Source organism: Cydia pomonella, chromosome 22 (assembly GCF_033807575.1).
Source record: "Cydia pomonella isolate Wapato2018A chromosome 22, ilCydPomo1, whole genome shotgun sequence".
NCBI lineage: Eukaryota > Metazoa > Arthropoda > Insecta > Lepidoptera > Tortricidae > Cydia > Cydia pomonella.
The window spans coordinates 9,522,666-9,539,363 of record NC_084724.1 but is presented as its reverse complement, the minus strand read 5'-3'; the positions used below and the strand labels follow the sequence as shown (position 1 = coordinate 9,539,363).

At 36.8% G+C, this 16,698-nt stretch overlaps 1 protein-coding gene and 1 long non-coding RNA gene across 2 annotated transcripts in view; one reads left to right on the top strand and one right to left on the bottom strand.

Annotated features, from left to right (window-relative positions):
• The window catches only part of LOC133530446 (disintegrin and metalloproteinase domain-containing protein 10-like), a 28,925-nt gene that overhangs the window by 6,120 nt on the left and 6,107 nt on the right, over window positions 1-16,698 (top strand). The window contains exons 8-9 of the mRNA XM_061868358.1: window positions 8,673-8,870; window positions 9,616-9,724. Of these exons, the coding sequence (XP_061724342.1) occupies window positions 8,673-8,870; window positions 9,616-9,724 (307 nt within the window). The remainder of the gene's footprint in view (window positions 1-8,672; window positions 8,871-9,615; window positions 9,725-16,698) is intronic.
• On the bottom strand, window positions 12,605-16,416 carry LOC133530447 (uncharacterized). The gene is made up of 2 exons (XR_009801306.1): window positions 13,929-16,416; window positions 12,605-13,396 (listed from the first exon to the last, which is right to left on the bottom strand). It is a non-coding gene; the product is annotated as an uncharacterized LOC133530447 (long non-coding RNA).

The following is a 16,698-nucleotide window of genomic DNA, read 5'->3' as shown; positions in this document are numbered from 1 at the left end:
AAAAAATCTAATCGGAATTGTCCGGCAGTTGGGTACCCTTCCTTGTCTGTCAGAGTAATAACTGAATCAGAAAACAGAAGAATTTAAATCTGATAATGATAACTGAAGTCTAAATTTTATCAACGAAATCTGTACTTGCGGTACCCTAAATGCGATATTTCAATACAATACCAAATAGTCACTCGGTAATAGATAACTCTTTAAGGGCCTATTACCGACCCATTCGATATTTCTCTGGGTCGGTAATAGATTTCTATACATTCTATAACCGAGGGTAATATGATCATACCATCGGTAATAGGCTTAATTTGGAGTTTAATTAAACCTAATTCCGACCCATAAAAAGAATAAAACACAGATGTTTTTTCAAATCAAATCAAACACGTATATTACAAGCTTCTTGTAAAGACAAAATCACATAACTGGCAAGTAAATTTTAGGTTTTAACTCAAAATAAAAAAAAGTTGACAGATTAAGGGTTCCCATAGAAACAAGGAAATCGGTGCTGAAGTTTTTGTTAAAAATTAAGGTTTAGTTGAATACTTTCCATACGACGGAAATAGCTCTTTAATAGCGTGAATAGATCAAGATTGGAATAAATAAAAGAAATTATAAAATTGATAATTTGTGCCAAAACTAAAGAGTAAATAACAAAACTACCACTTTTTCTATTACCGTGGCATACCACGGAATTACTTACTACAGATGTAATTGGCGCCTATCACCGCTGTATTTTATTTTCAATTTTAAACGTATTTCCCGGTCAAAAACTAAGTTAAAAGTAATTCAAAATCGTGTAGAAAACAATACACAACCTCTTAAAAGGCATTGCACTAGTTTATTTGCCATAACTATTACGTAAAACACTAAGTAAGATTGGAGTGCACTTACCTGTGGTGTCACGCGTCTGTATGGAACAACCGGTTCTTGCGCCGCCGTCGCACAAACTGACGATTTGCGTGTTTTTTGTTACACTCACACAAATGCACACTAATGGGCACGATAGACCAATGAATGAGCTTGTTTTGTGTATGCTTTATTTCTTAGAGAATAGATCTGTTTGCTTGCAAAATGCGTATTTGTAAACACCGCGGTGTTAGACGTCGATTTTGATACCCGCGTTAATAGCCGCCGTTACCCTATTACGAAAATTCTAATTGGAATCATACTCTATGTAACGTGACGTCATTTTTCCGTCAACGGCATGAAATGTACGGGCACTGCTTAAAAGTTTCGCCATGTCCGTCTGTCCGTCCGTCCGCGTCCTCGGCTTTGCTCCGTGATCGTTAGTGCTAGAAAGCTGCAATTTTGCATGGATACATAAATCATGCATGGCGACAGAACGGTAAAATTAAAACTATAAAAAATTATATTTTAGGGTACCTCCCATATAAAATGATTTTCGTTTTGACTCAATAGTGTGGGACATCGTTGGATAGGTTTTTCAAAACGAATAAGGGTCTATAAAAACCAGTTTTTGATAGGATTAAAGGGTCCAAAAAATATGAAAAAATCTTTAACAATGATATAGGTAAAAAACTTAAGTAAGTCACCTGTTGTATGTAGTTGTGGCGTGTTCGAATAGACAATACATGTTTAAAAGACACACACAAACAAAACAAATGTCTATTCGAACACGTCACAACTACATACAACAGGTGACTTACTTAAGTTTTTTACCTATACTTACATACTAATAGTCCCACTTTGGCATATTTTGACAGAATGGTAACTACGAAACCCTACACTGAGCATGGCCCGACATGCTCTTGGCCGATTTTTAATTAGTTTCTTTAAAACCTATATCAAGTTAGCAAGTAGAGTCAGGCAAAGCTGACTCTGCACCGTGCTTGATGGCACAGAGTGTGCAAGTGTTATTTTAAACGCCATAATCTCTAGATGTTTGTGATAACACTTTTACACCCTGTCTCGTCAAACACGGTTAGCTACTTTAAGATATTCGTTTTTTCCTCTAAATTTCTAAATCTTAAATCAACTAATATACAGGCTGTTTATTTAGCCACCTGCAATAATTTACGGGGTGTATAATAGGTCATACTGGGCAACTTTTCCTAATCAACCCCGAAATGGCGAAAAAAAATTGGCTGTTTAATACATTTTGGCTGTCTGACCTTGACATTTTCTATAGAAAGGATTGAGAGTAATTTTTTTTTTCGCGATTTCGGGGTTAGTCTCATAGTAAAAGTTGCTCATCATGACCTATATATTCAGCCCGTAAATTATTACAGGTGACTAAATAAAAACTCTGTATTTAGTTTATTGCACCATTTCTAATTTTCTGACGCTCGCTCTTTCTTTCTAATTATATTTCTGATATTCGCTCTCATTCTTTCCAAATTCTCCATCAGAATCTCCTCATCGATATCGGGGTCTACCAAATTCGAGTTTAATATTTTGTCTATCTTTTCTAATTGTTTCTTATCGTGAAATCTTTGATCAAATCTATTAATTTCCTTTCGTGCTCGCGTGCTTAGTCTTTTTGGAAGGGCTTTTAATATTTTATTCAAGTGTTCTACGGTGTTACCATATGGTTCATTTGAATTGATCAAAGTATCCCATAGCTTTTCCATGCCGTCAAAATCGGAGTCACAGTCAGATATTTCTTCTCCGTCTGTCTCACTATCTCTTTCTAACTCATTTTGGTCTTTGTTGTTAATTGTCTCTTCTCTTTGTAGTAACGTTTCTTCTATCTCCTCATCCGTTGGTAGATCAGTTCCAAGTATTCCAATTGTTATTTTGTTTAGTGCTGGTGAGGTATCTGTATTCTCCGGTGACTCCATGGTGGAAGCTGCAACCCATGAATAAATGAATTAAAAGTCTGGGCTTGAGCAGTTAGTATTACCAAAATTCAAAATTCAAAAATGTATTCTGCAAGTAGGCCTCAAGGGCTCTTTTACAAGTCAATACAACATTTATAGTAACATCATATAGTGACATGAAAAATACATAACAACATTTATAAATACAACAGCCAATGCCTGGGTAAACATTACATTATAATAATCTTAAAATAAATAATTACTACAATACAATAGAGATGTATAGTCTCTATGGTTAAAGCACATTAAATCTGGAGATGTAAAAGGTCCCCAATGTCAGAGTACTAATACTAATAAAATTTGGAGGTGTAAAGTCTCTCCAAGTGTCAAAATAAAATTTATACTAAATAAATAAACCGCGTCTGGACTGTTAAACTAGCAGTCTCATAAACTAATGCTACAGAATACATAACTAGTATGTACCAAGTCAAATATATTATACAGTATGACAGAGACGTATAGTCTCCACGGTTAATACATTAAGTTTGGAGATGTATAAGGTCCCCACGGTCTGAGGTAAATAATAATACACAATAATAATGACATTAATAAGATTTGGAGGTGTAAAGGTTCTCCAAATGTCAAACGATAAAAAAAAAATATATATTATTTAAGAATACATTGATTGAGTGATATGCTTAGAATCTACGATAAAGTCGTGCTTCGAATTTGACAGGTATACACTCGTGTACAGCTCCATACATTTTGCGGTAAATCCGATCGTCAAAAGTTGATGTTTGAAAATGTAGTGACCGTAAAACATATGGGCCATATGGCGCAGTACAGCGCCACCTGTTTTGGATGTCAAAATAAGAAGCACGTTTTTTTCTTTGACTTTACTTCTCTATAACAATTCTCTTTGGTAATATTGAATACTACCCTATTTTTCGTAAAATCTGACAACAGGTACCTATGAAGCCTGTCCGATTTATAAGATCAAGTTCGTCATACATGTATGTATGTACGTATAAACTCTTTGTACAAAACACAAAACATAAATATGGCACAGGATAGGCAGTACAAATGCGAACTTATCCCTTTAAGGGATTTCTTCCAGTTAATCTTTGAGTAGATAAGAGTTGATGAAGAACTGTAGACAAATATAGCACTGAGTATAATAGACTAGAGGAAAGTCAATAAAATAAGTTTTTGGCAAGAATTTCATTTTCGGTACAAGCTTTTATCGCTGACTGTACTTTTCTTTCCACAAGTAACTAATATACCTACTCATCGAGACAATTCTAAAAACCCCAAACACAATTAGGTTACGTTGTTTTATCACCAGAGATCGGACAAATTTGCGTCATTGCTCGCAATAATGTGGACATGACTCCAAAATTAATCAAATATGTAATCATTTAATTAATTTCTTACTTGACTTAAATTTTAATTCCTAGTCAATAAATACAAAAGTTCGTTAAAGTATAGATTTATTAAAGAAAATAATCAGTATTTTTTCCAAATTTTCTGCAGTCAGTCTATTTCTTTTTACATCAAAAATATACTTAAGTACTGAAAAACAACGCTCGCACTCCACTGATGTTAATGGGGCAAACTTAAGTAGTTTTATAGGAATATTATTATTCCAGTATAATTCAGAGTTTATTTTCTGTTTTTTGTTTAGTTTATCCCGATTTTGAGGTTATCGCCCACAACTTAGAACAGATTGGAAAAAATACTGATTATTTTCTTTAATAAATCTATATTTTAACAAACTTTTGTATTTATTGACTAGGAATTAAAATTTAAGTCAAGTAAGAAATTAATTAAATGATTACTTATTTGATTAATTTTGGAGTCATGTCCACATTATTGCGAGCAATGACGCAAATTTGTCCGATCTCTGTTTATCACAGAGTTCCTATGGCCACCTCCTGTCTCCATCATCAGATCATCATGGTACCATAATATTGCATTGTTTTCAGCTTCATCGGAAACCGGGAAGTGGGTCAAATTTAACTTGCAAGATTTGATTACAAACAGACAACGGTCAGGTGAAAGTAAATAAAAGCTTGTAATTATAAAAGAGGGCGAAAATAAATAACATTAAATAAAAAAATAGAGGACATTTACTTGATCTTAGAAAAACGGACAGATTTTACTACGAAACGAACGATATAATATAAACCTATAAAATAGTAAACGTGTTTTTGTCGTTGATCATTAAAAAAATAAACACCGTAAAATACACTGCCCACAAACTTCAAGGACTTCAACAAGAAATCAAATGCCTCTGGTTTATTACGAGCAGATGAATTATTGAATCTTGAATCACATTTTTCGAGAAACTAGATATGTACAGTAAAATATTTATAAATTATCAGATATTTTAAAGATTTTCAAAGTGGAACGATCCCAATCGTAAATATCATAATAATAAAATAATTAAAAAAAAAAAAAAAAAACGAAACCCATTAAAACACACCTTAAGTTTATTATTATTTACTGATACAGGTACTTATATTGTTTACCGGTAGGTAAGTACTAAGTACTCTAAGTACCTACAGACATTATGTCTAAGAATATATTGCAAATTAGTACAGCGTTTGTGAATAAACCTATATGTATGTATTTACTAGGGAATGCAACTGAATTTAATCGAATCTAAAAGTTTAGGTTCACATAAGTCTTGCAACAAATTGTCACGAAATAATTATACAAAAACAAATACTCACGTAAACATCAAATATATTTTGCCCCTTGCACGAAACACCAAGAAAGCCAAGTTCGGTTACTCTACACAGTAAGTACTCTACGCAACTAAATATGAATAACTACAAGTAATTAAAATACTTACTAGATTCCTTCACTAAAGTTTTAACCGAATTGAAGAAATCAATCCCATTGAAGTCGACAGAACATATCACATCTAATTAGGAAATCATGTATATTTAATGCGTTTCTGTCTGAAATATAAAATGGCCGATAAAGGATAGAATCGCTAAGCGCTTTCAGCGCTTGAAAACGAAGAAACACTACCAACATTAAATTATTATAGTATTTTTTTTCTTCTTTCCAGCTCAAAAATAAATAACTTAATTAAATAATAAATACTGCTATGGGAATGAGGCGTGCTTATTCAGATAAAATATTACGCCACTTTGATTTCCTTGAAAACGTGACGTATTATATTTTACAGTACATATGGTGCTACTTTACCGCACTAGTGCGAAAATTAGCATCTTATGTTACTATGTAGAACATTTAAAGGGCCATATGTACTGTAAAACGTTGTACGATACATGTGCGAATAGGTAATTCGCAACTCGTGTCGATTTAAAACACTCCCTTCGGTCGTGTTTTAATTTATCGCCACTTGTTTCGAATTTCCTATTTTTCGCACTAGTATCGTAATGTACTATTACAGTACATATGGTGCTACTTTACCACACTAGTGCGAAAATTACCATATTACGTTACTATGTCGAACATTTAATTTAAAGGGCCATATGTACTGTAAAACGTTGTACGATACATGTGCGAATTTCCTATTTTTCGCACTTGTATCGTAATGTACTATTTCAGTACATATGGTGCTACTTTTCCGCACTAGTGCGTAAATTAGCACATTATGTAACTATGTAGAAACTTTAAAGAGCCATATGTACTGAAAAACGTTGAACGATACACGTGCGAATAGGTAATTCACAACTCGTGTCGATTTAAAACACTCCCTTCGGTCGTGTTTTAATTTATCACCACCCGTTACGAATTTCCTTTTTTTCGCATTTGTATCGTAAATAACTATTAAAAAGCATCGGCTCGTCGGTTGCTCTCGAATAAAATCAATGCAATGATACACAATTTGATATCAATAATAAAAATAATCCACTTCAAAAGCTGGAAACACTTTAAGCGCTTAAAGCGCTTATTGGCGCCGTTTGTGAGCACCACGTGACCGTTAAGTCATGGTGGAGATCCCGTCCTCGGGTTATCAAGCTACTGCGCAGTTGCGCGCGCCGCCGCCCACCGGGTTTTCCCCTCCTGTTAACAGATTAAACACTTGTGTTGCCATATCAATTGTAATAAAATTCCATCGTTAAAATAAAACATTAAAAATTTACAGAATTATCCGACGGCACACTGATAACGTGATAACCGGGCTGTTTCTAGCTAGGTACTATCGTTATTTGAGTGAATACCTAAATACTTATTTAATTTAATTTAATTTTGATAGCCCAGCCTGTAAAGTGTTAAAAACACGTCATAAATTCATAGAAGTAGGACGTTTAAAATAACACTTGCACTGTCGGAGCTATCAAAATCGCTGCCAACTTATCTTTGAATGACTCTTACTTTTTTTTTTTTTTTTTTTTTATTTAACCAAAATATTTCCATTTCTAGTGATCGTTAGCAGGAATGCAGTTTGGCTTCACCTCACCTATTTACGTACCTTGTAAACATATATTTGTGTTTTAATTGTAAAGGTAAATAATACACTAAAAACATTCACGTATTTCAAATATACATTTTTTAATTAAGTACGTCGCTTTCTCGCAGAAAATGTGTAAAAAATCACTTGTAAGCGGAGTCCACATACTTGTGCCATTATATTATGGAAACGTTTTACGAGTGAGTGGCACTTCATTTATCGAGTACCGATAAGGCATACTATATAAACAAGAGAGGTAGGTTAGGTAGGTCCACTTAACCACTTAACGTAACGGAATCTTGGTCTACATCGACAAAATGTTAGTGATTTTATAAGTACCTACACCAAAACGTATTTACGGCCCAAAACACGTTTTTATTTTAATTCATAAAGAGATTTAAAATTCGAGGGTTCCGGGCATTATTCAAGTTTTTCAGTCTGTCCGTTTCACACTAATATATTACTGTATGATTATGTACGAGACGCATAATAATTGATAAAAAGTTCCGGTCATCGCACCCATGTCCTCGTCCTGGATTACTGAACTGTCATAATTTTACCTTCAGCAGCATGAAGAATACTTAATACCTTGACAACCCTAGGGACAATTAATAGGGATATTAATTGTCCCTAGGGTTGTCAAGGTATTAAGTATTCTTAGATTACATATTTCCCTACGTTTTTTTTTTTTTTTTTAAAGGTTTGTACGTGTCGAGTGAAGACACAGGGCCCTCGCGAGAGATACGGGCGACCCTGTGCCCGCGGTGACATTTGCGAAGTTTTTTGTGATTTATGCGATGCCGGGTCCCGGCATCACCATCAGACAGAAGCAATGGTGATGCTCAGCTTTTAGAGACCCGGCGTTGTTTTTATGTTTGAGCTTTGATGGACCCATGGTCCCCGCATTGGGTACGGACGCCATGGGTCCGGGTTGGAATTTTGTTTGGGTTGATATGTGAAGATACGAAGTTAATGTTAAAAAAGATTGATTGATTTGATGTTTGCGAAAGGTATGATTGTATGTTTGAGATATTTATGGATTAGTGATTGGTTGTTTATTGTTGGTTGTTGTTTTTTAGTTGGTTATACGAAATGGGACCGCAGTAGGTTTTGATAAAACTTCTCAACGGACGCTGCTGCCCGTCCGTCGGTTTTCCCTTAGTCGCCTTTTACGACACCCACGGGACGAGATGGGCTGGTGCTATTCTAAACGCCGGCACCACACAGCGTATTTCCCTACGTTAGAGTTGGAGCCTCAACTTAGTGTACGGCTTCAGTGGTAAGCAAACAACGGGGCGTGCAGCGCGTGGTTGAGTTTCTATGGGATTTGAGCAGCGTAAACTGAGGCCATCCGGATACATTTCCTTTTGTTTAATATTAACGCTGCGCCACACGACCTATTCGGCGCCCTCAACACACTTATTCATGCCTCATCAATCAACAAACTTGTTCTTCCCCAGGCCACAGTTTCGGCGCCCACCACGACGACAACTTCCCGAACAAGCAATGCCGGGGCTTCCTCATGGGCGCTCAGTCCACTGCTGCAGATAGTTTAACGCACTTTGAGTTCTCATTGTGCAGCAAACGCCTTATTGCTGCCACGCTCGACGCTGTGAGCCACTGTCTTTATGAGGAGTGGCGAGCTTACTGCGGAAATGGTTAGTCGCTTGCTCATGGCTTAGTCATCCGTGGCTTAGACATCCGTGGCTGACAGTCAGACCCTAGAGTTCTCACTCAATAGTGGCGGATTTGTCCTAAGGCCAAGTAGGCCCGGGCCTAGGGCGGCAAGACATTAGGGGCGGCAGCAAGGCGGCAGTCTATATGATGGGTGCTGAGAAAGGGGCTGCTAGTAGTTACTACCAGGCCTGGGGCCTAGGGCGGCCAACACTGCAAATCACTCATACACCAAATAAGTTATTTGTCCACAATCTCGACGCTGTCAGCCACTGTCTGTATGAGGTGTGGTGCGCTTGGGTTGATTGATCGGTATTGGTTTTGTAAATAGTATCGTTAACCTTTTCGATGCCTTGTCAAACAAAAGCTGTCACCCGGACGCGGACGTCACCGAAGTATCAAAACTGAAGTTGAACTTTATGCATATGCACATAGGTCTACTATGTCGCTCTGTGGTCTGTATCGGATTAATCCGTCTTCGGCGTTGGACCTACGGTGCGCCCGTTATTGGCGTCAAAAAGGTTCATTTCACCAAGTTCGATGCCAAGAACTAGGTACTGTGTTTATGAGGAGATACGGACTCAGACTGTCTTCGTTTTCCTGTGGTTTTCCTACTAACATTGTAAAGAAACGATTACCGTAAAAGCAACCATAACCTAACACCAGTGATAGGTAGCCCAACTGTCGACAGACTCTTACCTACACGTTTTAATTTATCCCAAATTCCAGGTATAGTAGAAGAGGGTGAAGCATGCGATTGCGGCCTCCCTGTGCGTTGCGTGTTTAGCGACCCGTGCTGCACCCCTCGTACCGGCGGCGCGGAGCATTTTGAAGAGGGGTATTACTTGAAAACTCTATCGTGTAGTGTTGAGTTGCTCACTCGTGAGGCACCTCATTTGTACCACTCACTTTGTTAAATTGTCGCAGAACTTCACACCGCATAAATGTCATACATCACTCCTCAATTAATTTTACTCATTTACTCGCGCGCATCACACACAGCTCTTACCACTCAAACACTTCAAATTTAAAAAAAACTCTCAGCCTTTCAAACTCACTCGCGTTCCTCACAACTCGCAAGAGAGTCGCGAGGCGCTCGGTGCTCGCAGACATTCAAATGAAGAAATGAGTCATTGACGTCATCGTATTCATCGCTCATACTATCAACTGCCCAACTACAAACCTTATTGCAAGGACAAAAGGTCCACCGAGAAATGCGTTGTGTTTATACCATTCACTCGCCTCACTGTGACATCCCCTCAAAAATCCTTTCAAAATGAAACAATGAATTGGATTTACCGAAAGAGGGAGTGAGACAGACACGCGCCGTGCTTCAATAACACCTCATCGAAAATACGTTAAAAATGAAACACGAAAGAAAACAAGCGTAAGCGTCCGCAAGCTTACATACATATTACGCCATTTTGATCCTAGCATTGCTAAGTTACTTGTCAAAAGCGAAAAATCTAAGTCATCAAAGAACCTACCGAAGAAAGTTTTTTTTCTCTGTCGCACTTGTAATTTCATACGTAAGTGCGACAGCAAAGCAAAACTTCGTGGTTCGCGGTAGGCCTCCATATTTGTTAGCTATTATTGTACTAACGCGCATACCAGTATAACCTGACCTCAAGACTCATATTGCTGGTGTCATGTATAATCTGAATCAATTAGACTGGACAGTGAAATGGTTACTTGATAAGCGATTGAAATGCCAACCAAGTCTCACTGGGCATTTACGAAGCTTGCTTAAAAACAGTTATCGTTTAAGAGACCAAAATATTATTTAAATTATTGAAATATAATATAGTGGCGTACACAAAATATGATAATTTACATTAGTTTATTAATAAAAAAAGTAAATATAATTTGTATAGGTGAAATAAACATGTACATTTTAACGATTTGAATTTGTAATACTTTTTGTTAACGTGCTTCGTAAACTATTTCGATCATTTATGATTTTGACATATTTATAATACGAGAAACTCGAAAAAGTTGTTCGTAGAAAAAGCGCGGGAAACGTGAAACGCGGCGGTCCAGTTTTAGGTTTCTTGTAAATTTAATTTCCATTTTAATATTATAGATCAGGGAATCAGTAATTTGTATATAATTTTTCACATAGTTTGTATATATTGTTGTATTTGTATATATAATTAGTGTAATTTCGTCGTAGTTGGTAAGTTTTTTCGTATATATGTAATGGGGGATGACGATCCTCCCGACCCTGGAGGTGATAACCTCCAGGTCGGAAGTAATGTTATTATCGATTCAGCAATGGACACGGACTCTTCTGTGGGGAGCAGAAGTGAATTGAAAAGAAATAAGAGTCACAAAAGATGCAAAACATGTAATAAAAAAAGAAGGAAAAATAATGGCGGGGACTATTCGTGCGATTGTCAGAACATCATACAAGAAACCCAAGCTCCTTCAAACTCTAACATTCAGGTTACCAAAAACTCTTCGGATAACTTAAATACAAAAATGACTCTTCTAATACCAAGGTTGGCAGGAATTTATTTTCATCTTCCGATGTTGCTCCCTTCACGGTGCACGTACAAATGAAACAAACAGATGCAAAATCATCTCTGCACCCGGTGTCCTTTGGGAAATTTTTACTAAAAAAAGGCTTCAGAAACATTATAAATGGAAGTGTTAAGCGCATTGGTAGGACACGTATAGCGATGTCGTTTTCAAATTACGTTGACGCAAACTTATTTGTTACTGATACGTGTCTTGAATCAGAAAATCTTACCGCATACATTCCGTCGTTTTCTGTGACCCGTATGGGCTTGGTTCGAGGTATTCCAGCACAGTGGTCGGAGGAGGAAATAGTTTCCAACATTTCCGTGCCCATGGGGTGTGGAAAAGTATTAAAAGTACGACGTTTGAACCACAGAGTTGTGGTTAACGGTTCTGTTACCTGGCAACCCTCAGAGACAGTTGTATTGACATTTGACGGTCAAGTATTACCGAAACGAGTCTTTTCATGCTACAACTCTCTTGCCGTTGAATTGTACATTTTTCCTACCATTCAATGCTTTTTATGCTGTAAATTTGGACATACCAAAAATAACTGTCGTTCGAAGCCTAAATGTTTCAAGTGCGGGGAAATGCATCCTGGAAATACCTGTGCAGTGGAGGAGGAGGATGCCATTTGCTGTTTATGCAATGGCTTTCACTTTGCCACAAACAGGTCATGCCCAGAACATGTAAGGCAAAAAGAAATTAAAGTCAGTATGGCAAATAACTGCATCTCCTATGGAGAAGCCGTTAAACTGCACCCAGCTATATCGAAATCGTTTGCTGATATGGTTAAGTCACAACCACATATACAATCAAATTTACCACATAATAGTGCTCAAAATTCAGTTACAAACCCTAGTTCGAATATGCGCCCTCCTAGCCATAGCAGCAGAAAAACTATTTTGTTGAAACCTCGTCCTTCTGTTAAAAAGACTACCCATGGCTATGATGTGGCTGCACATCGGGCCATAATAAGTGAATACTCCATCCCTTCTCCTGCAAACGGTTGTGCTCTACGTCAGGAAACAGAAAAGGAAGAACGACTAGTAATCGCTGAGTCTATTGAGGCCTTAAGAACTCTTTTGTCCAAGCCAAACCTTACTTTACCGTCCCACGTTGCCCCTATGATTGACTCTCTTACATTTGCAATTAAAAACAATGGACAATATAATACAATGGAATTGCAGAAGCATAATCAATAAAAAACATGATTTCATTCATTTACTAAATAAATTTAAACCTTGTGTTTTTGCCCTATCTGAGACATGGCTCAAGCCTGGAGCTCTTCTAAGAGCTACTGGCTATTCATGCCTCAGAGAGGACCGTCCTGACGGGTGGGGTGGAGTAGCTTTACTCGTCAGGAATTCTGAATCATTTTCATCTCTTCATCTCCCATCTCATAGTGATGATTTTTCAATTATTGCTGCCATTGTAAATAACATCTGCATCCTCTCTGTATATATTCCTCATCAATCATCTTCTATTTTTAATGAATTAGAACAAATAATTTCCTCTCTACCTAGGCCCTTGTTGATTCTAGGAGATTTCAATTCACACCATCAGTTTTGGGGCAGTTCAGTATCCAACTATAATGGACATCGTGTTTTAAAAATCTTAGATGATCACAATCTTTGTGTCCTAAATACTGGCTCTCCAACTCGCCGTACAGCGCCTACAGAATCACCCAGCGCTGTTGATCTATCCATTTGCTCTGCTGAACTGGCATCTTCTTTCACCTGGCAAACTCTAGATTCTACATTTGGTAGTGATCATTTTCCAATTATAGTCTCATTTCCTTCATCTACACGACCATCTCCGAAACCTAGCCCTAGGCTTAAATACAATCTATGTAATGCTGACTGGAAAAACTTTAAATGCTGTGTAGAGAAGAAATTATTGTTTTTGCCTAGTTTAGATGATACTGACGTAGTTGGTTGCTCGGTTGCTTTGGCCCGGGTGATTACAGAAGCAGCTGATGATGTATTTCCTGTAAAAAATACTGTAATTAATAAAATCCCCTCTCCTCCTTGGTGGGATCAGGATTGTTCCCAAGCCATTAAACAACGAAAGGAGGCTGAAAAACTTTATCGTCATTTTATGACTACTGAAAACTTTGAGTCTTACATGCAGGTCGCACGTGATACTAAAAAATTGTTACGTAGGAAGAAATATGAAGGTTGGAGACGATTCTGTGCGTCTCTCAATCCTAATGTAAAACCTTCCATAGTTTGGAACAACATCAAAAGGTTCAGACATGCATTCAATGAACCCTCAAGGCGTACACTGCCTCCTAATCTTGCACAACAATTTATAGACAGACTAGCACCTTCATCTGTTCCTGAAGAGTTTGTGTTCCAACCTGCAACCTTTTTATATGATCCTTCCTTAGACTCCACTTTTAATTGCCCTTTTAAAATGGAGGAACTAAAAGGTGTTTTAAGCAATTTAAAAGATAGTGCTCCTGGTGAAGATGGTGTGCCTTACTCATTTTTAGTAAATGCCAGTGATGGCATACTTACTTATTATCTGAGCATAATAAATTCGGTTATCCAGTCCGGTATAGTCCCAGATTCATGGAGATCCCAGATAGTTATTCCTATTTTAAAACCCAATAAACCAGCATCAGATGTTTCTTCCTATCGCCCTATTGCCCTTTCCTCAGTATTTGCAAAAGTAGCTGAACACTTAATTAAAAACAGGCTAGAATTTTTTGTTGAAAAGAACCATTTATTATCTCATAGTCAGTTTGGATTCCGAAAAGGTAGATCTACTTATGATAGTTTGTCAATATTAATTGCAGATATACGACTGGCATTTTCTAAAAATGAGTCAGTAGTAGCTGCTTTTCTGGATATAAGTGCTGCTTATGATAATGTATTAGTTTCAGTGTTACAGGAAAAGCTTTTCAAGTTAGGCATTCCACAAATGTTAAGTCATTTTGTAATAAACCTTTTATCTGAACGGTCCATCAGTCTTATAAATGACAACAATAGAATTTCTCGTTTAGTGTGGAGAGGTCTACCACAAGGGTCTGTATTAAGTCCATTATTATACAATATCTATACATCTGATTTAGAGTCATCTCTAAATGGTACTGTTAGGGTCTTACAGTATGCCGATGATTTATTACTTTATTCATCAAATCTTTCTCCTGAACAGGCTAGTAGATCAGTCACTTGTTCCTTATGTTTCTTGAGGTCATGGTTAGATTCTAATGGTTTAGAACTTTCTGTTCCTAAAAGTGTTGTAGTTTTATTTACTAGAAAACTATTTCCTCCTCCAATCAATGTGCAATTTGATAACTACTCCATTTCAGTAAAAGATAAAACTAAATTCCTTGGTGTCATTTTAGATAGTAAATTAACAGGCCTCCCACATTGTGAGTACATAGTTTCTAAATGTGAAAAAAATATTAATATCCTTAGGTGTGTTTCTGGAGTTTGGTGGGGTTCCCATCCTTTTTGTATGAAACTAATGTACAATGCCTTAATAAGAAGCATTTTAGATTATGGGACATTTTTGTTAGAGCCTGGATATGTCGTTGGCTTCCAAAAACTAGATCATATTCAATCTAAAGCCTTGAGAATAATTTGTGGTGCCATGAAATCAAGCCCTATCAATGCTATGCAAGTTGAGTGTTGTGAGCCTCCGCTCCATTTACGACGCCAATATCTTTGTGATAGATTTATTTTCCGTTGCTCCCAATTCTCTAATCACCAACTCTGGATTATCTTGTCTAACCTTCTACTTCAAATAAGTACATCCAACTATTGGAAACACAAGAGCCCTCCTTGCTTAATCAAAAGTTTTCAAAAACTTAAATCTATTTCAGCTCCCACTGTTAGCTCTTCATCACTTCCCATTTTTCAGCATGAATATGAGTCTCTTATACTAGTTCCACCAGTTCTCCTGGATATAGGTATATCAAAGAATGATATAGATCAAAATCAACAATTTCTGAGTTTTATTGATACTGATTATCAGGGTGCTAACCATATGTATACAGATGCTTCTAAGATGTCCATCAATGGTTGTGTCGGTATTGGTGTGCTTCACATACAATCTAATATTTACCAAAAGATAAAATTGCCTCCAGAATCCTCTGTGTATAGTGGTGAGTGCTTTGGAATCCTTAAAGCATTAGAGTTTATCATCATAATGCATCTTAAAAAAACAGTCATTTTTTCAGACTCTTTAAGTTCTCTTCAATCAATATCTAAATTTCCTTTCAAATCTAAATCTAATAACCCAATTATTTATCAAATCCGTAGTCTACTGCAAAAATGTCATCTTAAAGGTTACTCGGTTTCCATTGCCTGGATCCCTGGACACAGAGGGATTAAAGGTAATGAAAGGGTGGATGACTTAGCTCGTGATGCCATTAGTTCTGGAGACATGTTTCCATTTAAGAATGTTGCTGAAGACCTGTTGGCACTGCCTAAAATATACCTAAGAAAGGAATGGACAAAATTATGGGCATCTGGTGCGGGTGCCGCTGCGTTACATTATCGGAGCATACAAAGATCAATTCCTGCCAAACCTTGGTTTGCTAAAATCTCTTTGCCAAAGCCTGCAACCAGTATGTTAATTCGAATGAGATTGGGTCACGTATGTACACCGGAACACCTGAAACTACAAAATCGCGTGGCCAGTTCCGCATGTATTTGTGGAGCTGATCCCGCTGATCTTAATCATATATTCTTTTCAGGTAATTGTAACCTGTATGACCGTTCTATATTATTAAGACAGCTGTCAGATTTAAAAGTTCCGTTTCCCACATCTATTAGAACACTCCTGTATATTAATAATTCTTCTCCATATATATTTAAATCATTGTATTCATTCCTCTCACGTCATAATATAAAATTATAATATATTACCATTCCCTGATCCTTATCCAAATTCCGACATATCCGTTATAATGTAATCCTTTAATTCCGTTTCCCCGTTTTACTCGTTTGGCTGAATGCGCCAGGAGCGCGATGCCATAAAAAAAAAAAAAAAAAAAAGTTGTTCGTAATCTTTAGTTGTGTTTTATAAATAGTGATCAGTGACCATTCTTATAATTATGCCAAAATAACAATATATTAACATTGTTTTCGCGATAAAATATACCTGTGGGTCTTTCGTTGTGTCTTTTGCATACAAAAATCAAGTGTATATTACACGCCGGTGGCATTACCGCGCGAACGTTATTGAGGCTTTCGTTTGTTATCATATTACAATGATATTATTACTGATAAATGATGAGGTGGTAAGTTAGTAATTTCTATATAATAATGGTACAAA